This window comes from Amblyraja radiata, chromosome 5 (assembly GCF_010909765.2).
Source record: "Amblyraja radiata isolate CabotCenter1 chromosome 5, sAmbRad1.1.pri, whole genome shotgun sequence".
Lineage (NCBI taxonomy): Eukaryota > Metazoa > Chordata > Chondrichthyes > Rajiformes > Rajidae > Amblyraja > Amblyraja radiata.
In genome coordinates, this window is record NC_045960.1 from 14,275,359 (window position 1) to 14,300,540 (window position 25,182).

Sequence of the window (25,182 nt, forward strand, 5' to 3'; positions counted from 1 at the left end):
TTCATGCCCGCAGGATGCAGACTCCCCAAGCGGAATATGAGTTGCTGTTCCTCCAATTTCCGGTGTTGCTCGCTCTGGTCGTGGGGGAGACTCAGGACAGAGAGGTCAGATACAGAGTGGGAGGGGGAGTTGAAGTGCTGAGCCACCGGGAGGTCAGCGAAACAAAGCTTTTCACTGTGATGTGCCTCGGTACATGGGACAATAATAAGCATAAACCTAAACCCGCCCCAATTTTCAGATTACACACCACCTCATAGACATGTAGTCCCAGGCCTTTATCACTGTGTCAATATCACAGTCTCCCCTCATTAGTACATCATTTGGAACACAAGATCATCAGTACATGTTCTACACCAGGGTTCAAGCAGGCAGCACAACATCATCATCAGACCAATGAATATAACCGTGCCAATATTGCATCCATGCATGGGTCTAACAGTTCATGGTTAAAGATGTAAATTTGATTAAAACATGCTTTCAAAGAGAATTATAGCATTTTCCAAAGCGAACATGAAACTTCACAGGTACGAGATGGCGCTGGAAGCCTGGGGACTCGTGTGTACTGCCTCAGTGTAATCTGCTATCTTACGCTCTTGTACTTATGTGCAGGATTCATCGGAGGTGGTCTTGGAGAGGAGGATGTTCCTCAAACTGTGGGCAATACTGGGCAATGTAGCTCACCCCCTCCATGACACACTGGTCAACCTGAGGAGCACCTTCAGCAACAGTTAGAGACAGTCATGGAGCATCAATGGAGCGAAGGAGATAGGCAACGTTCGGGCTGAAACCCAGTAACTTACTGAATTGTACTGGGTGACAATTTCACTGCCCCTAGGTATATGTAACAATAAAGTACCATTGAACCATTGACACTGCCTAACCTGCTTAGTATTTCCAGGTCCTCCTATCAGTCTGAAGAAGGGTTTCGGCCCAAAACGTTGGGGAGGAGCCATCTTGGTGAACGGCTGCTAGCCAGCAGCCGTCTGTTTTAAATTCGTTTTTTTAATAGTTTTTAGTGAGTCCTGTTTTTTGTTTGTAGGGGATATGGTCTTTTTAATGTAGGGGGTTAGGTGTAACTATATTTTTTGGTCCCTACCTGGTCGGTGTGGCAGCCTTTTCTCCGGGCTGCCCGTTGACCCGTCCTCGTGGCCTACCAGCGGGCTTGGAGCGCCGTTTCCTGGCGGGGACCGCCCAGCACCTCGGCCTCGGCGGTGGCACAGCGTTGGAGCGCTGGAGCGGAGTGGAGCGGGCGATGCCTTGCCTGGGTCCCCGCGCTGGAGCTCTGGCGAGCTGGCCCGCCGAGAGCAACATCTCCGGGCTGCGGGTCTGCGGAGCGGAGAGGCGGCAGTGCGGAGAGGCGGCGCCGACTTTTTCATCGGGAGCCTGGGAGCTCCAAACCGCCGCGGCCTTGTCGGCTTCGGCAGCCGCGGGCTCCAACCAGGAAGCGGCCGTTCCAGGTGTCCCAGCCGCCGAAAGGACTCTCCCGACGCCGGGGCAAGACCACCCGGTGAGAACGGCCAGGGACATCGGGCCTCCGTAGAGGCAATTGCGGTGGCCTCAATAGGCCTGACTTTGGGGTGAACATGGGGTGGGGACTGGACATTATGCCTTCCCCCACAGTGCTATCCACTGTGGGGGGATGATTTTTTAATCTAATTGTAGTCCTGTAGGTCTGTGTCCAAGATGGCTGCCGTGAAGAGAGAGTGGATGCTGGCGCGCTTTGGCTGCCACTGCTCTCTCTTCACACTGTGTTTTCGATTTTCTGTTTTTGGATTGAATTCTGTTTTTAATTTGTGTCTCTGTGATGTCTTTATTACTTGTTATATTCCGATTATATGTTATTCCGATTACTATTTAAGGTGTCCTTGAGATGTCTGAAAGGCGCCCATTAAATAAAATTTATTATTATTATTATTAAAACGTTGCCTATTTCCTTCGCTCCGTAGATGCTGCTGCACCCGCTGAGTTTCTCCAGCTTTTTTGTGTACCTTCAGCAACAGACTGGTTCCACCAAGATGCAGCACAGAAGGCCAAAGGAGATCCTTCGTCCCTGTGGCTATCAAATGGTACAATTCCTCCCCCTTCGGTCGTGGGGTAGACTGACCCCCCCCCCTCCCAAGCTTTACACATCCCCTATCCTGGACTTTCCACTTGTCACTTTTATTTCATGTTTCATGTATCTTGTGTCTTATGACCGTTGGCAGTTCAATTTCCCTCCTGGGATAAATAAACTTCCATCGTTTCGGATCGTATCATATCACATGATTATTCTTATGTATCGTAAGATGTTACTGAATTGTACGTGAAAAAATAATTTCACTGCACCTATGTATATGTAACAATAAAGTACCATTGAACCATTGACAGTGCCTAACATGCTTAGTATTTCCAGGTCCATCTGTTTTTGCTTTAGATTTTGATTATCTGCAGTATTTTTTTGTTCTATCAGTTTGCCATCAGTTGCTGAAGGCTGGTAAATCGCCAGGCGTCGCTGAAATTAGATTCTGTAGATTTTAGACTTTAGATATAGAGCGCGGAAACAGGCACTTCGGCCCACCGAGACCACGCTGAGCAGCGATCCCCGTAAACTAACACTATCTAACACACTAGGGACAATTTACCATTTTAACAAAGTCAGTTAACCTGCAAACCTGCACGTCCTTGGAGTGTGGGAAGAAACTGGAGCACCTGGAGAAAACCCACTCAGTCACAGGGTGAACGTACAAACTCCGTACAGACAGCACCCATGGTCAGGATCAAACCCTGGTCTCTGGCGCTGTGAGGCAGCGACTCTACCGCTGCACCACCGAGCCACCCCGAAGAGCGAGACTCAGACTGAGCAGGTCAGATAGCATTAGGGTGTGTGAGACACAGAAGTGCTGACTGCTATGCTGCCTAAAACCACAGTAGACACTGTTATTTTCCTTTGACGAAATATATCACAAGGAACTGAAAACAATTTTAGCTAAAGAGTCATACAGGCTGAGTCAATCATTGACTTAAGGATACAAAATGCTGGTGTAACTCAGCAGGTCAAGCAGCATAAGGTCATAGGTGATAGGAGCAGAATTAGGCCATTCGGTCCATCAAGTCGCAACAACCTGGAGTTCAATGCTCTTAAGACAGTGAAATTGATTGTAGACTTTAGGAGAGCTCCCTCTCCCCTAACTCCATTCACCATCAACAACAGCACAGTCACATCTGTGGAGTCATTTAAGTTCCTTGGAACCATCATCTCCAGGGACCACCATCGACTCCACAGTTAAAAAGGCACAACAGAGGATGTACTTCCTGCAGCAGCTGAGGAAGCACAATCTGCCACAGGCAATGATGGTCCAGTTTTATACTGCATCATAGAGTCTATCCTCACCTTCTCCATCATGGTCTGGTTTGGCTCAGCCCCCAAGCACGACATCCGGAGTCTGCAGCGCCTCGTTCGATTCGAGAAGGTTATTGGCCGCAACGTTCCCCCCATCGACGAACTGCAAGGGCCAGTAAGTGAATGGGCAAGATCATCTCTGACCCCTCTCACCCTGGCCACAAACTCTTTGAAGCACTTCCCTTTGGAAGGCGATTCCGGACTGTCAAAGCCACCACAGCCAGACATAAAAACTGTTTTTTTCCCACAAGTAGTAGGTCTAGTCAACAACCAAAAGTCTCCTTATGCTCTGGTATTTTATTTCATTCTTCACATGTTTAAATTATAATGTTTTATTCTTAATTGTTTACTGTATGTCATGTTGTTACTTGCGAGCAAACCACCAAGGCAAATTCCTTGTATGTATACACACTTGGCTAATAATATGTATGGAATTCAAGTCTACTCCGCCATTCAATCATGGCTGATCTATCTCTCCCTCCTAACCCCATTCCCCTGCCTTCTCCCCATAACCTCTGACACCCGTACTAATCAAGAATCTATCTACCTTAAAAATAATCCTGCATCTCTGGAGAACATGGACAGTTGGCACTCTGGGGGTCAGAATTTAGACGAAGGGTCCCCATGCGAAATGACACCTATCCATTATCTCCAGAGATGCTGCCTGTCCAGCACTTTGTGTCCTTTTGTGTATTAGCCAGCATCTTTCAGTCTGAGGAAGGGTCCCTACCCAAAACGTCACCCATTCCTTCTCTCCAGAGATGCTGCCTGACCCGTTGAGTTACTCCAGCGTTTTGTGTCTATCTTCGGTATCAGCCAGCATCTGCAGTTCCTTCCCACACATTTTGTCTGCAGTTCTTTGTTTCTACATTAATCATTGACCTGATTGCAGACAGATACCTGAAGAAAATAGGATTAGGGAGGAGTGTTGACATTTAGGTATCCACGACTGATTTACCTTTAAAAATCTAGTGTAGGGATTTGCTTCCATAAACCTGAGTTCACCTGAAAAACCTTGTTGTCGTGACTCACTCACTCTTTATCCATCACTCTTCAGGGCCTGTTCCACTTGCCGATTTTTTCGGCATCATTGACAGACGTATCAGGGTCGCCGAAAGATTTTGAACATGTGAAAATCCAGCGGCGACAAAAAGAATGTTGTGACACGTGAGGAAACACCGCGCATCAATAGGTCATCACGTCATGCCGCGTCACGCCGCATCATTTTTTCGGTGACCCGATACGTCAGTCAATGATGCTGGCAGTCACCATAAAAATCGGCAAGTGGGACAGGCCCTTTCCTTTCACTCGCTGACTGCTACCTAGTTTTGTATTCCTCATCATTCCATGGTCTACGGTGCCGTGCATCGAAGTAACTTAGCGGGTCAGGCAGCATATCTGGAGAAAATGGATTTCAGGTTGGAACATTTCTTCAGACTTGCCTCAAAGACTGCAGACCTGAGGCAAATTCTTCAACTATTCATAGAAACATAGAAAATAGGTGCAGGAGTAGGCCATTCGGCCCTTCGAGCCTGCACCGCCATTCAATATGATCATGGCTGATCATCCAACTCAGTATCCTGTACCTGCCTTCTCTCCATACCCCATGATCCCTTTAGCCACAAGGGCCACATCTAACTCCCTCTTAAATATAGCCAATGAACTGGCCTCAACTACCTTCTGTGGCAGAGAGTTCCATAGATTCACCGCTCTCTGTGTGAAAAATGTTTTTCTCATCTCGGTCCCAAAAGATTTCCCCCTTATCCTTAAACTGTGACCCCCTTGTTCTGGACTTCCCCAACATCGGGAACAATCTTCCTGCATCTAGCCTGTCCAACCCCTTAAGAATTTTGTAAGTTTCTATAAGAACCCCCCTCAATCTTCTAAATTCTAGCGAGTACAAGCCGAATCTATCCAGTCTTTCTTCATATGAAAGTCCTGCCTTCCCTGGAATCAGTCTGGTGAACTTTCTCTGTATTCCCTCTACGGCAAGAACGTCTTTCCTCAGATTAGGAGTTAGCATCTCATCAGATTAGCATCCCATCAATCCTCTAGCGACACAATTTGTGACTCTCTAATCCTTTTCTCTCACACCTTGTGTGTGTTCATCTCTGGCCTCTGTCCAACCATCTTTCAATCAATGGTGGCACGGTAGCGCAGCGGTAGAGTTGCTGCCTTACAGCGCCAGCGACGCTGGTTCGATCCCGACCACGGGTGCTGTCTGTACGGAGTTTGTACGTTCTCCCCGTGACCTGCGTGGATTTTCTCTGGGATCTACCGTTTCCCCCCACACTCCAAAGACGTGCAGATCTGTAGGTTATTTGGCTTGGTATAAATGTAAATTGTCCCTCATGAGTGTTGGATAGTGTTAATATGCAGGGATCGCTGGTCAACACGGACTCGCTGGGCTGAAGGGCCTGTTTCTGCACTTTATCTCTAAACTAAACTAAACACCCCTCCCTCGCCTGTGTTCAACTATTACCTACTATTCCAGCTTTCTTCCCCTCCACCCCTGCAATCAGTCTGAAGACAGGGTCCCGACCCGAAACATCACTGATCAATGTTCTCCAGAGATGCTGCTTGACCCGCTGAGTTTAGTTTGGTTTAGCTTAGTTTAGAGATACAACACGGAAACAGGCCCTTTGGCCCACCGAGTCCGCACCGACCAGCGATCTCTGCACACTAGCGCTATCCTAAACACTCTAGGGACAAGTTACAATGTTATCATGCTAATTAACCTACAAACCTGCTCGTCTTTGGCATTCCTCCAGCATTTTGATATACTGGTGCTATTTTTGAATTTGCTTTCCCTCAGTTATTAATGCTATTACACAATCACCGCATGACCGCACCTTATAATTTTGTTCAGGTAAATATTTATATTACTCAGCCAGGACTAGATCATATCCTGCAGCCCAGAATCACATCGTTATTGTCAAAGCATCACTTTTTCTTCAAACCCGCAATTATCCGGTAACAATTATCCGGGGGCGAGACAGCAACAAGGCCGTCTCACAATTCCAGTGCCTTCGCTTCAATCCTGACCTCAGCAGCTCTCAAAATGGAGTCTGCGTGTTCTTTTGAATGTGATGGGATTAGTGTAGGAAGGAACTGCAGATGCTGGTTTAAATCGAAGATAGACACAAAAAGTGGAGTAACCCAGCGGGACAGGCAGCATCTGTGGAGAGAAGGAATGGGTGGCATTTCGGGTCGAGACGCTTCTCCAGTCTAAAGAAGACCCTTCTTCAGTCAGAAACGTCACCCCTTTCTTCTCTCCACAGATGCTGCCTGTCCCGCTGGATTACTCCAGCTTTTTGTGTCTATAATGGGGTTAGTATCAGCGCCCCACCAAAGGTTTCCGTGCGGTTCCAGGAGGTTTTTGTCAGTCTCCCTACCTGCTTCCACTACCTGCAACCTCCGGCAACCACCTGCAACCTCCAGGAACCGCACGTAAAACTTGGGTGGGGCGCAAAGTCTCCAGAGGTTTCCGTTCAGGTTTCCTAAGTGGGACAGGGGCATTACTCCAACATTTTTGTATCTATCTTCGCCTCTAACCCTTTTCTATCCATGTCCAAACTGCTCTAGCACTCACCCCAACTACCTCCTCTGGCATTTCGTTCCATATACCCACCACCCTCTGTGTGAAAAAGTTGCCCCTCGGATTCCTATTATATCTTTAACCTTTCACCACAAACCTATGCCCTCTGGTTGTTGATTCCGCTACCCTGGGAAAAAGTCTCTGCATAACGTGTGAGTGTGTGTTCCTGCCATTGAATGTGTGGGGAAGAGGCAGAGCCGGACCTCCTTATCACTCTAAAGAGGAAATACTCTTTCTTCCTGGAAGTGCTACGCCAATCTCATTGCTGTTTCGGGAAATTGTTTCTGTGTGATTTATGTTAGTTCCCAGGGGACAGGGAGAAGGCAACAGGATGAAAATACTTGTCGGACTGGATACCATATCTCGGAATGGAACTGAGTCCATCTCCTTCAGACTTTGGGCAGAACAGGATGCTTCCTTGTACATCTGGGCCATTGGTGAAGGGAACTAGGAACCGACTGATCGGTATCTGTACTGATTTCCACAGTGAAGAAATAAGAACTTAAACACATTTAAAATGAAGGCTTCCTCATTCACATGGAGCAACTTGCTCCCACCTTCATGGCCCGGCATGGGTCATTCCCTAAAGGGTGGCCATGGTGGCGCAGCGGTAGAGTTGCTGCCTTGCAGCGCCAGAGACCCGGGTTCGATCCCGACTACGGGTGCTGTCTGTACGGAGTTTGTAAATTCACCCCCGTGACCCCGTGTGTTTTCTCTGAGATCTTCGGTTACCTCCCACACTCCAAAGGTTGATTGGCTTGGTATAAATGTAAATTGTCCCTAGTGTGTGTAGGATGGTGTTAATGTGCGGGGATCGCTGGTCGGTGCGGACCCGGTGGGCAGAAGGGCCTGTTTCCGTACTGTATCTCGAAAATAAACTAAACTAAAATAAACCAATGAGCAGAAGGTCATAAACTTGGGACTCACTATGTAGAAAACACACAGGTTGAACTAACGTAGCAGATAAAATCATGAGTGGATTCAATAGAGTGAATGCACAGAGTCGTCTACCCATAATAGGGGAATCAAGAACTAGGTTTAAGGTGAGAGGAGACAAATATAAAGGGAACCTGAGGGGCATCATTTTCACACAGCGGGTGGTGGAACAAGCTGCCAGAGGAGGTAGGGGAGACATTTGGACAGGCATGGGGTGAGGAGGGGAGAGGTGGGGTGGGGAGGCGAGGGGTGGGGTGAGGAGAGGTGGGGTGAGGAGAGGAAAGATGTAGTGCGGAGGAGACAGGTTGCGATCAATCAGCTCACAGCAAGCTCCACATAATGGAATGTTGATTTTACTCTGGAGGGTGAAGGCTGCCATACTTTAGGCTTAGAATTTAGAATCATAGTGTCATACAGTGTGGAAATAGGCCCATCGGCCCAACTTGCCCACGCCGACCAACATGCCCCATCTACACTAGTCCCACCTGCCCATGTTTGGCCCATATTCCTCTAAACTTATCCTATCCCTGTTTCTTAAACAGTTGTGATAAATGCTTTGGGCGGTACACCCTATTTATCACTTTGGAACAAGGAGCAAAAGCATAGAAGGACGCGAGCAAATGGGATTAATGTGAATGGGGAAAAAAGGTTTGCATGAACGTTGATTGTTTGAAAGATACAGCATGAAAACAGGTCCTTTAACCCACCGAGTCCATGCCGGCCATCGATCACCTGCTCACATTAGTTCTGTGTTATCCCACTTTCTCATCCACTCCCTACACACTGGGGGCAATTTACAGAGGGCCATTCGACCTACAAACATCCTTGGTATGTGGAGGGAAACCAGAGCACCTGAAGAAAACCGGTGAGAGGGAGAACGTGCAAACTCCTCACAGATAGCACCCAAGATCAGGGTCGAAATTCAGCAGTGCTGAATATTGCAGGCTGAAGGGCCGGTTTCTGTGCTGGATGACTATGATTCAATGTCTTTTTTTTTTTTTAATATTTTATTTTATTAGAAGTAAGTACAGTCATATGGCACCAAAGTGCCTAATATATATTTTCATAATACATTTTATGTACAACTTCTTTTTTTTTTTTTTTGTTACACTGAAAAAAGATTAGAATAAGAAAAAGAAGTTAGATACTAAAGGATAGAAAGATGTGAAATATATAGTGTGTGAAAAAAGAAAACGAGTAAATGAAGAAAGTTGAGAGAGAGAATAGAGAGAAGAAAAGAAAAAAAGAGGAGATCATTATTTATAGTCTTGACCAACCCTCGACCAGTCCTGGAACAGTTATTTTTTACAATTGTGTTGCACCATATGATTCCAAAAAAACGACGAATGGAGACCAACTCGTTATGAATTGGTCTGATTTATCCATTAGGAGGAATCGCATTTCCTCAAGATGAGCGGTGTCCAACATACTTGCAATCCACATTTTAAGCGTTGGTATTGATGTACCCTTCCAAAATTTAAGAATTAATTTTTTTGCTATTATTAAACCATAGTGATTCAATGCCTTATACTGGATTTGAAACAGCTGCCCTTGGCTCCCATCCAGGGTCGAACAGGAATTGGATTAGTGCTGCTGCATATCCTGAGGTTATGCGCTGGTTAGTCAGTGCAAAAAAATGTTTCACTCTTTCACTAGTTGGAAAGGACGACTTCAATGTTTCCTGAGAATCTGTCACTGTTGTGCAAAATCCCAGGGAAGGTCAACGTCGGAGATGCATCTGGAGGGTGATGGTTCTTTGCTGCCAGGTTTGTTGCTTGTCTCCTCGTTGTCTCTGCACTTCCCAACCCCAACCACCTCCTAGCAAGCACTGACATGAATGAAGAACTAACACGACAGAACATGTGCGATGGGAACAAACTTTCTTCTATATTACAGGGAATATAGAGAACATTGAACAATACAGCGCAGAAACAGGTCCTTCCGTCCACATTGTCTGTGCCGAACATGATGCCACGTTAGACAAACCTCCCCTGCCAGTACATTATCCATATCTCTCCATTCACTGCATATCCGGTGCCTATCTAAAAGCCTCTTAAACACCACTATCGTATGTGCCGCTACCACCACCCCTGGCAGTGCGTTCCAGGCGCCCACCACCCTCTGTGCTAAGAGAGTTGCCCTACAATCTCCTTTGACAATTCAACCCTGGGGAAATGGTTATGACTCTATAATCTATCCATGCCTGTCATAATGTTATAGAAACATAGAAAATAGGTGCAGGAGTAGGCCATTTGGCCCTTCGAGCCTGCACCGCCATTCAATATGATCATGACTTAATATACTTCTCTCAGATCTCCCCTCAGCCTCCGACATTCCAGAGAAAACAATCCAAGTTTGTTTAACCTGTCCATGTACTGTACAGTGCCAGGCATAAATTTGAATGCATGATTCTGAAAATTGGAGTGTGAATGGAAATCCTGAATCAACGCTGTAAGATTGTTCTGTAAAGGTAAAATGGTTGGACAGGTAGACTGAAATAAAGAGCATAAGATGGCTGCTGACCAGGCTTGCTGGAACTGAGGCTGCAGGTTTCAGGAAGGGAATACACATTGTCTTGCAGTTACTGCATAGCCGTGTATAGGGGATCACAGGCCCCGTCTGACAAAATTGAGGAATATACAATCCCCCTCGCCGGGAAGACTAAGGAATGTACTGGTCTGAGCTCTAGTGTGGTTCCTCTAACTAACATCTCCTTATATGTAAATACCTGTTGTCCTGTATTTTGCGTACGTGTCGGTTCTTTGATCGGGGAATGTGGGAGGTGCTAAACAGTGGCATTAACATATAAAAGGCATTGCAATTAAGGGCAGAGAGCTTGACTCTTTGCTAGGTTGTTAACCTGTGTGAAGACTCCTGCTCAATAAACGTACGTTTAAAGCAACCCCGGTGCCTGGTTGATTATTGTCGAAACAACCGATGTGAAAGAAAATCAACATTTACATCAAACCTCCATGGTAATTAGAGAAGCTCGTTAATCTAAAAACGTGTAAATCAGGAATGCATAAAAGCTGAGTGGCCTGCATTTTTATTATTTCTCGATACATGTAACAACAATGAACCAATACCAAAGATAGGCACAAAATGCCGGAGTAACTCAGCCGGACAGGCAGCATCTCTGGAGAGAAGGAATGGGTGATGTTATGCCCCTGTCCCACTTAGGAAACCTGAATGGAAACCTCTGGAGATGCTAGTTGAAGGTGGTTGCCGGAGGTTGCAGGTGGTTGCCGGAGGTTGCAGGTAGTGGAAGGTAAGACCTTCCACTACCTGCAACCTCCGGCAACCACCTTCAACTAGCATCGCAACCAGCTTCGACTAAAAAATTACCGATGTTTAAAACGGCAACCTATTTTTAGTCGCGGCCAGTTTTGAATTTTTTGAAATAATTGCCGGAACATAGAAAAAGCGGAAACCACTTTCGACCATTAGGGAGACTGACAAAAACCTCCGGGAACCGCACTGGAACCTTGGGTGGGGCGCAAAGTCTCCAGAGGTTTCCATTCAGGTTTCCTAAGTGGGACAGGGGTATTATGGGTCAAGACCCTTCTTCAGACTGATGTCAGAGATACCATGGAGATGGAGAGCGAGGGAAGGCAGAGGTGGATGTTAGAGAAGTCCATGTTCATACCTCAAGGGTGTAAGCTGCCCAAGCGAAATACAGTATGAGGTGCTGTTCCTCCAATTTGCGCTGGGCCTCACTCTGACAGGCCCAGGATAGAAAGGTCAGATTGGGAATGGGAGGGGGAGTTAAAGTGTTGAGCAACCGGGAGATCAGGTGGGTTTAATAATAATAATAATAATAATACATTTTATTTATGGGCGCCTTTCAAGAGTCTCAAGGACACCTTAGGCGGACACCTTAGGTTTAGGTGGACTAAGCGGAGGTGATCGCCGAGCCTGCGCTTGGTCTCGCCGATATACACCTGGAACAGCGGATACAGTAGATCATGGTTGCTCAACACTTAAACTCTCCCTCCTTTTCCCACACTGGCCTTTCTGTCCTGGGCCTCCTCCATTGTCAGAGTGAGGCCCAGCGCAAATTGGAGGAACACCTCATATTTCCCTTGGATAGCTTACACCCCAGCGGTATGAACTTTTCCAAATTCCTCTTGCTTTCCCTCTCTCCAACCCCTCCCCTTCACAGTTCTCTGACCAGTCTTACTGTCTCCAACTATATTCTATCTCTGTACCGCCCACTCCCCTGACATCAGTCTGAAGAAGGGTCCCGACCCGAAACGTCACCCATTCCTTCTCTCCAGAGATGCTGCCTGTCCCGCTGAGTTACTCCAGCATTTTGTATCTACCTTCGGTATGAATATTGACTTCTATAACTTCAAGTAACCCTTGCTTTCCCTCTCCCTCCATCCCTCCCCCTTCAGTTTTCCAACCAGTCTTACTGTCTCTGACAACATTTTATCTCTAGGATCTCAGCGGGTGCAGCAGCATCTATGGAGTGAAGGAAATAGGTAAGGTTTCGGGCCGAAACCCTAGAAGGGTTTAGGCCCGAAACGTTATATATTTCCTTCGCTCCATAGATGCTGCTGCACCCGCTGAGTTTCTCCAGCATTTTTGTGTACCTTCGATTTTCCAGCATCTGCAGTACCTTCTTGAACATTTTATCTCTGTTTGCTTTGTTGTCACCTTCTGTTGCTAACAACGATCTATTCAACATTTTCCTTGAACACCACCCCCTTTGATGTCTCGTTTTCACACCTTACACTTCCTTATCTCTGCATCTCCCTCTCCCTTGACTCTCAGTCTGAAGAAGGGTCTCGACCAGAAACATCGCCCATTCCTTCTCTCCAGTGATGCTGCCTGTCCCGCTGAGTTACTCCGGCATTTTGTGTCTAACTCCCTGCCCTCTGGCTTCCTCCATTTTTGATCAAGGGAGTCACATTGGAAGTTTTCCAATGTTTTGATACCCTGTCAGAATTTTGCGAGCTTTGATAAACTTTCAACCAATGGGTCCACTCCCTTTGCTGCCAATACCTGTAAAACCGTTGGGCACAGGCCATCAGTTCCCGGTGATTTGTCCGTCGTGAATTAATCCCGTGAGTTTCTCTAATGCTTTATCCAGCGTGTTGGGATTTTTACAAGTTCTTCCCTGCATTCAAAATTAACCCATGGGTTATCTTTGGGATATTTGCTTTGTCCTCCAAACAATTGTTTTTATCCTGTCACAATTCCTTTGTTTACTGATATTAATTCACCAGCCTTGCGTCCGAGTGTTCTCACATATACCTTGGTGACTTCAACACAACAATATACAATACAATTTATTGTCATTTGAGCCTCAGTGAGGCGCAAACGAAATTCTGTTTCCACAGCCATACAAACAAAGACAATCCCCAGACATAGACACAATTTCATATTCATGGATCCTGGGATGTCAGGACTTTCATATGAAGAAAGACTGGATAGACTCGACTTGTACTCGCTAGAATTTAGAAGATTGAGGGGGGATCTTATAGAAACTTACAAAATTCTTAAGGGGTTGGACAGGCTAGATGCAGGAAGATTGTTCCCGATGTTGGGGAAGTCCAGAACAAGGGGTCACAGTTTAAGGATAAGGGGGAAATATTTTAGGACCGAGATGAGGAAAACATTTTTCACACAGTGGTGAATCTGTGGAATTCTCTGCCACAGAAGGTAGTAGAGGCCAGTCCATTGGCTATATTTAAGAGGGAGTTGGACGTGGCCCTTGTGGGATCAGGAGGTATGGAGAGAAGGCAGGTACAGGATACTGAGTTGGATGATCAGCCATGATTATATTGAATGGCGGTGCAGGCTCGAAGGGCCAAATGGCCTACTCCTGCACCTATTTTCTATGTTTCTATGTTTTCTTTTCGATTTGAAATTGCACACAGGCTTTCTCACAAAATCAACTATCTACCTGCTACTTATTTTAATCTTTCGTGCTGGATCTTACAAAACTCCCTGTTCCTCTGGCCTACCATCAGCCCACACCACTTTGTAAGACCTGCTTCTCAATTTAACAGTTAAAAACAGATTGCAGGTCCGCGCGGTGGCAGAAGGCACCTGTGATGCGTCGCGGAGCTGAACAGGAGATGGGCCGCCAAGAACAATTTGGGACCTGGCCGGTTGCCGCCGAGAACGAAGAAGGGCCTGTTGGGGGAGAGGGACCGTCAAGAACGAAGAGGGACCCAGTGGGCCTTCCGCGGCGGCAGGCCTGGTTCGCCGCTGCGGGAAAATAAGAGTGTACTAAGAACTTTGTCGGTGGCAGTAACGTGGTGACTGTGTGTACTGCCTCGGTGAAGTCTGCTGTAATGTTTAACCGGATTGTATGCAAAAATGAAGAATTTCACTGTACCTAGGTATTCTTCTACTTGTGACAAGTTCCTGCTGTGTGCTATACGATACGATAGAACTTTATTTATCCCTGGAGGGAATTTGATCTGCCAACAGCCATAAAACACAACATACATGAAATTAAAGTGATGAGTGGAAAGGATTGGGGATGTGTAAAGATTGGGAAGGGGGGAGGGGGGGTGCGGGGGAGGAGAGTCAATTTACCCCACGACGGAAGGGGAGGAGTTGTACAGCTTTTATAGCCACAGGCAAGAAGGATCTCCAGTGGTGTTCAGTACTGCTTCTTGGTGGAACCGGCCTTTTGCTGAAGGTGCTCCTCATGTCGGAGAGAAGGAATGTCAGCTGTTCCCAGATATTGTTTCAATATCTGCCACTCTTCAGCTCCTGATCTTAGTTAATTTTCCCACAATAACACAAGGACTCCACGAAACAAGACCAGGAGTAGGCCACTCTGCCGCTCAAGCCTCATGTCAAAACTGCTTTGAACCTCTACAGGCATATGGTGGAAAGGATATTGGTTGCATCATGGAAGATAGAATAGGATAGATAGAATTGAATACGTTTATTGTCATTGCACAATATTATGCAACAAAATTCCATTGCATCTCCTTTGGTTTAAAAAGAACAAACACAACAGCCATTAACTCACATATACGCAAATGAGTAAAAAAATAATAAATAGGTATTAAAAATATTTTAAAAGAATATTTCGCATTATCTTGCACCCCGAATTATATTGTGCTTCCCCTGTTAGAATTAAGTTCTTTTATCGCACATGGGTAGAAACTATTTTTTAGTCTAGCCTTCAGAGATCTGTATCGCCTCCCAGAGGGTAGCAGAGTGAAAAGGTGGTTGGCAGGATGGGGTGTGTCCTGCTTGATGTTTGTGGCCCGGCGCAAGCATCGGGCCCTGTATATGTCATCCAGGGAGGGCAGTTGAGCGTTTGTGATGCTCTGTGCAGTTTTATAACTCTCTGCAGCGCCCTCCTCTCAGCCACAGTGCAGCTAGCAAACCACACCAGGATGCCATAGGAGAGGATGCTTTCCACGGCGCACCAGTAGAAGGACAGCAGCAGCGGTTGTGAAACGTTTGCTCTCCGCAGAGACCTCTGGAAATATAGCCGCTGCTGTGACTTCTTCACGAGAGTGACGGTGCTCATTTGTCATTTGAGGTCCTGGGAGTTGTAAATTCCCAGGAACTTAAAGTCAGTGACTCTCTCCACCATGTCTCCTTTGATGTAGAGAGGAGCAGGTTCCTCTCTCCTCTTCCTCCTGAAGTCAACAACCAGTTCTTTTGTTTTGGTTGGGTTGAGTACCAGGTTGTTTTTAGTGCACCAGACAGTCAGTTTTTGGACTTCATCTCTGTAGGCAGACTCGTCGTTGTTTTTTTATCAGTCCCACCACAGTCGTGTCATCTGCAAACTTGATGATCCGGTTTGTACTGTGTATTGGTGTGCAGTTATAGGTGTATATTGTATATGAGATGGGACTCAGCACACAACCTTGTGGCGCTCCTGTGCTGAGCATCAGGACTGGGGAGTGATTGGACCCCATCCTGACAGTCTGTGGACGGACTGTGGACGGTCTGTTGTAGACACAAAAAGCTAGAGTAACTCAGCAAGACAGGATGCATCTTTGGAGAGAAGGAATTTGGGTGATGTTTCGGGTTGAGACCCTTCTTGGTCTCGACCTGAAACGTCACCCATTCCTTCTCTTCAGAGATGCTGCCTGTCCCGCTGAGTTACTCTAGCTTTTTTGTGTTTACCTTCGGTTTTAACCAGCATCTGCAGTTCCTTCCTGCACATTTGGTTGCATCATGGTCTGGTTCAGCAACTGAAACACCCAGGAATGAAGGTGATTACAAAATGTGGTGGACACCGCCCAAACCATCACAGGTACTGGCCTCCCCACCATGGAAGGGATCTTTCGGAGGCGCTGCCTCAAAAAGGTAGCTAGCAACATTAAAGACCCACTCCGCCCTAGCCACGCTCTCATTCCACTCCTACCATTGGGAAGGCCAGGAGTCAGAAAACTGACCGCCAGGTTCAAGAACAGCTTCTTCTCAACAACTACCAGGCTCTTGAACCCCACACAATAATAATCCAAGAACTATGGACTGTCTTTGGTTGCACTAAGGACTCTGGGTTTTTTTTTGCAATAGCGTTGGGTTACTAATTTATTTATTTTTTGTTTATTATACATTATCAATGTGTCTGGTGTTACAAGCCTGTTCTGCTGCTGAGTGTAAGGATTTTAGTGTCAGTATATATGACAATTCAGCACTCTTCACCTTAAGCCTACCCCACTATTCGACATGATCATGGGTGATATCTGCTGGCCTCAACTCATTATCTGTGCCAGAATCACCTCATACGCCTCAATTTAATAGCATTAATACAGATGCTAATACAGACAGGTGCCCACAGTCAGTATAACCATGTGAGCCCAATGGCCTGTCTCCATGCCGTATGATTCTAAGGTCTCTATTGGATGAAGTTTTGGAATTGATTGAACAAAAGGCATCCTGGGGAAAGAGATTATGTAACTTTAGAAATGTGTAGGAAGGAACTGCAGATGCTGGTTTAAACCGAAGATAGACACAAAAAGCTAGAGTAACTCAGCGGGACAGGCCACATCTCTGGAGAGAAGGAATGGATGACATTTCGGGTCGAGACCCTTCTTCAGACTGGTTAGGAATGAGGGAAATGATAGATATAGACAGTGATGTGGAGAGATAAAGAACAATGAATGAAAGATATGCAAAAAAGTATCAATGATAAAGGGACCAGCTGTTTGTGGGGTGAAAATGAGAAGCTAGTGTGACTCGGGTTGGGGAGGGATAGAGAGAGTGGGAATGCCAGGGCTACTTGAAGTGAGAGAATATTCATACCACTTGGCTGTAAGCTGCCCAAGCGAAATATGAGATGCTGTTCCTCCAAGTTGCATTTATCCTCAGTTTGTTAGAAAGCTCTGTAGGACACAGTTCGGATGGTTGAGTTCACAATGCAATAGGCTGACATTCACCTTTAGAGTTAAGGACTACAGAGGCGCCAGTCTTTCCAACCAACACATGTTCTGTGACCTTCAATGATAGGAAATAGCCACTTTGTTCTGAATAGGGGCAAGTCCAGACTCTTAGACTTACACAAATTCCTTTCCAGATAAGCAAACATTGTTATTCTACCAACAAACAGCAATAAATTGCATGTTATTTTCCTTGCTCATCCATTACAATAAACACAATTGACTTAATCTGGGACTTCAAGTCAGATAAGATGCACTGAAAAAGTTCTAATCAATTTTAAAAGTTCCGCTGGCAAAGTTTGAATCAGTGTCCTCTTGCCCTTGAAGTTTGGATGCAAATCATATTCTGGATCCACCTTCCCCACATCTACTGTCTGATAAACCTCAGCTAAAATACAGAGAAGATTTACAAGGATATTGCTAGGATTTGAGGGCCGGAGCTATAAGGAGAGGCGGGCAGGCTAGGGCTTAACAACATTTAAAAGATATTTGGATATGGATAGGAATGGTTTAGAGGCAACTTGGTTGGTGTGAACAAGTTGAGCCAAAGAGCCTGTTTCTGTCCTGTATGATTATCATCTGGCAAGCGTCTGACTGCGCTACGATTGAAAGTCTGCTTCCCTTATCACAATAGCTGTGAAGGGAGGCACGGTGGCAAAGCAGAAGAGCTACTGCCTTACAGCACCAGAGACCCGGGTTCGATCCCGACTACAGGTGCGTGTCTGTACATTCTCCCCCTGACCTGTGTGGGTTTTCTCTGAGATCTTCGGTTTCCACCCACACCCCAAAGATGGTCTGAAGAAGGGTTTTGACCCGAAACGTTGCCTATTTCCTTTGCGCCATTGATGCTGCCTCACCCGCTGACTTTCTCCAGCATTTTTGTCTACCTTCCAAAGACGTACAGGTTTATAGGTTAAATCGCTTGGTTATAAATGTAGAACTGTCCCTTGTGTGTAGGGTAGTGTTAATGTTGATGCGGTTGCAGCACCTAAACTGTGGAATGGCATCCCGCTCCTCATCAGAACTGTCCCCACCATCGACTCCTTTAAGTCACCGACTCAAAACCTATTTCTACTCCCAAGCGCTTGCCGGCGCAGACTTAGTGGGCCGAGGGGCCTGTTCCAACTCTGTATCTCTAAACTGAACAGATTAGTCATCAAATGCCACCGTGCAATTATATGTGAGTGCCACAGACTAAATTGATTGAAATATTCGAGTTGGTTGATGGGGTTAGTATATTTGGTACAGTCTACCCGACTTCAGTGATGTATTTTGTCAAGGTTGGAAGCACCAGATTGTTCAGAAAGGTGATGTTGGAGCGGAAATACCTTAATGGCAGGAAACACAGGGTAATTGCTGACTGGAGTCGACCATTGACCATGTTAAGTGACTGGATAACTAATTTGTAATAGAGAATCACAGGAGCCAAAGACTTTGCTTTTGTGGTTAAATAACTAATATATCTGCATCATCTATTCTTTTAGAGTGCAAATAAAAGGGATGAATTAAGTACTGCAAGGCAAGTACCCTGTCAACCATTGCTGTCACATCTATGGGCCTGATATATGCTTCGCCAGAATGCAGAGACAGTGGGAGTGAAAGCAAGATATAATTTATCCAAAGGGACAGAAAGTAATACCATGTTTCTCTCTTATGAGCAATAAGACAGAAGTGTCTCGACCCAAAACATCACCTATGCATTTTCTCCAAAGATGCTGCCCGATTTAGAAACATAGAAAAATAGGTGCAGGAGTAGACCATTCAGCCCTTCGAGCCAGCACTGCCATTCAATGTGATTATATTGGGTGATTATAGAGTGATGGGTTGTAAATATGACCAAGATACTATATAGTATATGCGGGGTTTTTTTTTTTTTTTCTTTTTCTGTTTTGTATGGCTTTGTAAATATTTGTTTAGTGTTCAAATGTAAATAATTTGGTGTACATATAGTGGCTGGTGTACATATGGTGTACATATAGCTGCTAAATTTGTATAAGATAATTACAAGCAGTTGAATAAGGGGTGGGAATTAATAAGCTTTGGCTTCTTCCTGCTCCTTTTCGGACACATATGATTTCATTTATTTATAGATATTGTTTATGACACTTTATAAATATTTTTTTTTTTTTTTTTGAATGCTGTTTCACATTTGCTTTTTATTCTTTATTCTGTTCGAAATAAATAATAAAATAAATAAACAGACAACTAAATAAATAAATAGATAAATATGATCATGGCTGATCATCCAAGATCAGTATCCTGGTCCAGTTTTTTACCCATATCCCTTGATTTCTTTAGCCCCAAGAGCTATATCTAACTCTCTTTTGAATACATCCAGTGAATTTCCCTCCACTGCCTTCTGTGGCAGAGAATTCCACAGATTCACAACTCTCTGGGTGAAAACGGTTTTCCTCATCTCACACTTAAATGGCCCTTATTCTTAAACTGTGACCCCCAGCTTCTGGACTCCCCCAACATCGGGAACATTTCCCCCGCATCTAGCCTGTCCAATCCTTTAAAAATGTTATATGTTTCTATAAGATCCTGCTGATTTACTCCAGCACTTTGTGACCTTTTGTGTAAACCAGCATATCAGTTCCTTGTTTCTACATTCCTCTTACAAATTTAGCTTCCTGAAGGTTTTGTTAGCGTTGACATTCCCTGCATACCTTCCTTTGGTACTTTTCCTTCAATTATTTTTTGTATGATCAACTAGTCATATTTTTATATCAAGTTAATAAAAACATACAAAACTTAAGACACCATTTTATTAGCATTTCACCAATCTACAGGTTTTTTTTTTTTAATACAGTATGTTAATATAGCATTTTTATAAATGTACAATAGCATATTATTGGCAAATGATAAATATATTCAGAGAAAACCACTTTTTGGCAAATTTTTGTAAGCATTGTATAGTTTGTAAAGAACCAGGAATGCCATAAAGGAATTTCCAAAATACAATATGCATGCTTCGAATAATTTGTTTCACGCATATGCAGGGTCACCAGAAACAAGTAATGTTAACAGCCAAGAACCATTGTCAATTTTCTCTCTTTTTGCCTTCTGAAGCTCGGTTGATTAAGGATTGATATTTGAAGTTTTCTTAAGTGCAACACAATTGAAAAAAAAAAAATAGTGTGAACAAGATTTACTTTTAAATATAGCATTCTCAAACTCTGCACATCTGACAGGATGCCACAATGTACAAAAAAAATGCTGGTCTTTGTTCTACTCTTCATTATAAAGGCAGCAACCAGTGCAAATAGGGCAATGACTACTTGGTCTTTAAAAGTACAAAATGCCAAACCCTTGAAATTTGTTCAGTGTTATCTCAAACTCTCCTAATTGCAGAAATATAGGCATTTGGAAAACATGCTATTCACTGGTATTTAATCTACATTAATTCTACCCTGAAGACCAAGCTCCCTGAACAATATTTGGATACACACTTCAATAACATTGCTAATTAAAGATATTAATAACACTACCTAGAATGCAGAGGTCAACTAAAAACTCCAGACATCAATAATTCCTTGTGACCTTCCTACGTTAACCCAAACACATAAATATGCATGTAATGAAAAAGGTTCCATTGGAATAAAAGACGATCAAAACCATTGGGGGGGGAATTTTTTTTTGGGTCAGTTGAGAGGGAAGTAGGGAGACCCAAATGTACACTCAGTAAACATATGATAATTTGATAAAATGCAAGTTTAACACAGTAAATAACCTACCGTATCCCTGCTTAATAAGACTCAGAGCACTATGAACACTGGCTTTCCGAACATTGAGCAAATAATCCCACTTTCTATAGCGTTTATTTTCAACGTTGCTGTACTAATCTTTGGTAGATATGGCCATTTCATGAAATAGCAATTTGTAGGCTATTAAAAACTTGGGAAATAATGTTAGGCTTGACTAATGCACAAATAGCAGTGACAAATTATGTCCTTTACAGAGGAAAGGTGGTCACTTTGATATTAGTAGATACAAGTAGAGCTTTCGAATACTGTCCAAAATGTTTCCGCTTGGAGTACAGGGAGATGTGTGGCAGTGGGTAAAGATCTTTGTGCAGTTACTCTCAACTTTGAGTCGCAGCAAAAGCACTATTAAACAAGTGGAATAAAAGGAATACTTTGGTAGTTAGATTTTCACCAACGTTCTCTTGTATGCATTGAAGCATTCTCAAAGCATTGGTACTTTCATTTGAAAAAAAAAAAATCACAAGCAGAGGGCATCTTAATTCTCCATTACTTAAGAATGTGCAGATGGCGTAGGAATATCACATTTTAAAAAGATTGTGAAAATTACATTATTTTAAATCATAATTTTAACTAGAAAGTGCTTTCACAATGCAGTGCACAATAAAGATATAGCCCCATGGTGAACAAACCTTTCCCATCAATCGTGCAGGTACTTAAAAATACTGGTGCGATCAACTGCTCAGAATCATGGACCCTATTTTAAAGTCCTTATCCTAACCACATCCCACGGCAGTTGGGTCAGTGCATTGCTCATCAAGTATACAAATGGTTTGTGGCAGACAACAACTAAAAAAAGTCCAGCGCATTGCAAAGACTGTTTTGGTGATGTTGTGGGCTGAGCAGAATCATGATGTCAATGTTTTTTTGGAATTAGCTGAGAGATTAAGTATGGGTTAGCCTAATGGACAATCACAGTTCATGCTTTATAAGCATTTATCAAGAGAAAGGGATTTATTTCAATGATTGTTCCTTCCATATCCCCTCAAACCAGGAGTCCCGTTGATTCTCGGATAGAACAACAATTAGGTGCAGAGCTTGTGCAAATGTCAGCTCTTTCCTCTCTTCACCCTCCACCCCAGTGCTCAAACAAAAAACATTTGGAATCTCACTGTTTTAATTTTTAAAAATAATGATTTCACATTTGCAGTTAACATTTATTGTTGGTTATAAAATGGTACAGAGTATTGTAAGCGATATCCATATTCCTAGGTGAGAGTTGTGAGAACGGGCGGTGTCACGATTCTGGGAGAGTTAAGCGTTCAGCAAATAGCTCTGCATTCATCCAATACCAATGAGAGAAATTGTACTTTTTCCCACCAAGGTCTCACTGTGTCCAGTCTGTGGGATGGAATCATATTCAATGCTACAAAGACAACTTTATTGCTTCTAACTAATGCAAGATCAAGACTTACTACTCACAAATGTACTACGAGTCTGGACTCATTATATGATTTCAATATAACGGCAGTGATTTTCCTCAGCAATTTTCAAGAGCTACAGAACAGAAAAATAACTTACATTTACAAAGAACTCGCATACAAGCAACATTAAAAAAAAAAAAAGTGCCATAGTATCCAAAACTATAACGAAGGAAGTTGGACTAACTATTATCAAAGTTTGTTTTATAGTAACTTGAACTGAAGCCAAGTTTAAAATAAAATATGCACAAAGGTCAGGTGACATGTTGAGAATCACACTATATTTAAAATGCTACACTTGGAATACAGACAAGCTAGAACATGTATGGATGTATCCAACATGTTGCAAGTACAAGAGTTGGTATACTTTCCCTCCAAACACTGCATTGCACATTAAACTTGATCAATAAGCTTACACTCGAATATACAGCTGTACAATCAACAGTACTCCACATTTGGTTTATTTTTTGCTAAATGTCAAAATCTTCGTTGAATTATCATTGTCACATATCCAATTAAACTAAAAACCATCTTTACAGATTATTTATCACAGTCAAGGCTTCAAAGTCTTGAAAGAGAAAATACTCAAAAGTAGAAATTCTGGGCGTGAATCAAAAATGACCGGTGCCAAACTTATTTAATAGAAATATCAAAGTTTTCTTACAAATCACCTATTCCTATGCTAGTGTGGTTCTGAAAACATTTTTCTCCCAACCTTCCTGTCCATGGGGAGAGCATCATAAAACATTACCCTACTGTTCATACGGCTGCGACACAGGGCAAAAATCTAAACAGTGATTACAAATTATACTTGCGGTAACTAGTTGCTCAGTGGTTAAGGATAACCATCTGAACTACTTTTTAGTATCTTGAACAAGTTGACTATTAGGGATAAAGTAAACAGCCCAGTTATTATCCGGGGCAGAAGCTCGACAGGGGAACATTTCATCCGCCCTTAAATAGGTTACAAACTTGTGGTCACAGTAATAAGGTGCCATTTTGTTACTTCACAATAAAAAAAGAACCAAGCGATAGAGCAGTACAATCCCAAGGAACCTCTGCCTCCAAGCAAACAGTAACCATATTGCCGAATCTCCTGGGAATGCAGAATTGGCTACCTCAAATAAACTAACCACCAATAGAAGATAGACACAAAATGGTGGAGTAACTCAGCGGGACAGGCAGCATCTCTAGAGAAGGAATGGGTGACGTTTCGGGTCGAGACCATTCGTCAGACACAAACCGTCAACCATTCCTTTGCTCCAGAGATGCTACCTGACCCGCAGAGTTACTCCAGCATTTTGTGTCTATCTTCGGTTTAAACCGGCATCTGCAGTTCCTTCCTACACCAATAGATGTCTATGCTTTGAAAGCTAATAGAGTATTGTGATGTATGCAAATACAGGAAAGAAAAGTCTTTACTATGTCAAAGCTGCAACACTATTTTTGCCTGGTTAAGATTTAAGATTTTGACTTCATTCGCCAGTCTTTGTCATCTTCATCCTATTGTGTAGCATTTCACAAACGAGAACATTTTCCTTTTCAATCAGCCAGCTTTCTCTTTGACGGGGGAATGAGATGTTGTGGAATTTCACCGGGCAGTTCGTGACCTTCCAGCTTGACTTTAATTAGATGGTTGGCCAAGGCAAATTCTTCATCATCCAACATGCCATCCTTGTCAATATCTGCCAGTTTCCAGATTTTCCCCAGCACCGTGTTTGGAAGCTTGGACTTCACCATCTCCCTCTTTGCATTTGCACCCGTAACCTTCCCATTGACTGGCGAAAGGGTGTAAAATATCTCGTCGTAGCTTGGTTTATCTCGGATCACAATCCACTCGAGGTCGTCGATGCCCTCGCCAGCTCCCTCACCGTATCCATGCCCAAATGGGCCATTCATGGTGCCTTCAAAGGCTCCCCCTTTCACAATCGGAACAGGCCGCTGGGATTCCTCCTGACGGACGAGTGTCATTAGTTGAGCAATATCGTTTCCCAACATGTCGTCCACGGTGTCCAACAGCTTAATCTTCAGTGGCTGGAATTTGGAAAAATCCTGCCCTTGCAGCTGATCCTGGAAACCAAAAAATAGGAATGTTATTCTGCATGAAAAAAATAATCTCAAAATGTAGTTTAGTAATAATTTGTAAAATGGTTGCAACCGGTGGAAAATAATCTACCGCTCATGCAACACCATCACTAACTTAGTTTCAGGATTTGATGGAAATATGGGATCATAAAAATAGTTGACTTCTACTTTTACACTGTTTTACTTATCTGCTGATTGCCACCTAGGTCCCTTTATCCCACCACTGATGCATGTACATCCTAAGCCCAAGCTCCAAAATTCATTCTATTAACTCCTGTCCAAAATCCAGTTGTGACCATTCTTACCACTAACATCTATAACATGGCGTGTATTTTTACTCTTACAGCATCTGTGAGAGTTACTAGCACTACAAGCACTACATTACTAGCACTACAAGTGCAAACAAACAATTTGCAGAAAATAGGTAGCAGCAAATGGAATGGGGAAATACAATGATTCACATCCTTTTCACCCCATTTTCTCTTGCACTGGACAGCATGGGTGATTATAAACACAAATAATATTAATTTGGGTTAAAAAAAAGAACTTGCAAACCTACAGTGGGCCGCACTATACCACGGCAGTAAATTTGCTGCCTTAAAGCATCAGAAACCTGAGCTCAATCCTG

General features: G+C 43.9%; 1 protein-coding gene across 1 annotated transcript in view; it reads right to left on the reverse strand.

Annotated features, from left to right (window-relative positions):
* Positions 1-20,038: 20,038 nt before the first annotated feature.
* Positions 20,039-25,182, reverse strand: part of LOC116973016 (EH domain-containing protein 3) — a 75,455-nt gene continuing 70,311 nt past the window's right edge. Inside the window, exon 6 of the mRNA XM_033020652.1 lies at positions 20,039-24,539. Within this exon, the coding sequence (XP_032876543.1) occupies positions 24,012-24,539 (528 nt within the window). The 3' untranslated portion in view covers positions 20,039-24,011. The remainder of the gene's footprint in view (positions 24,540-25,182) is intronic.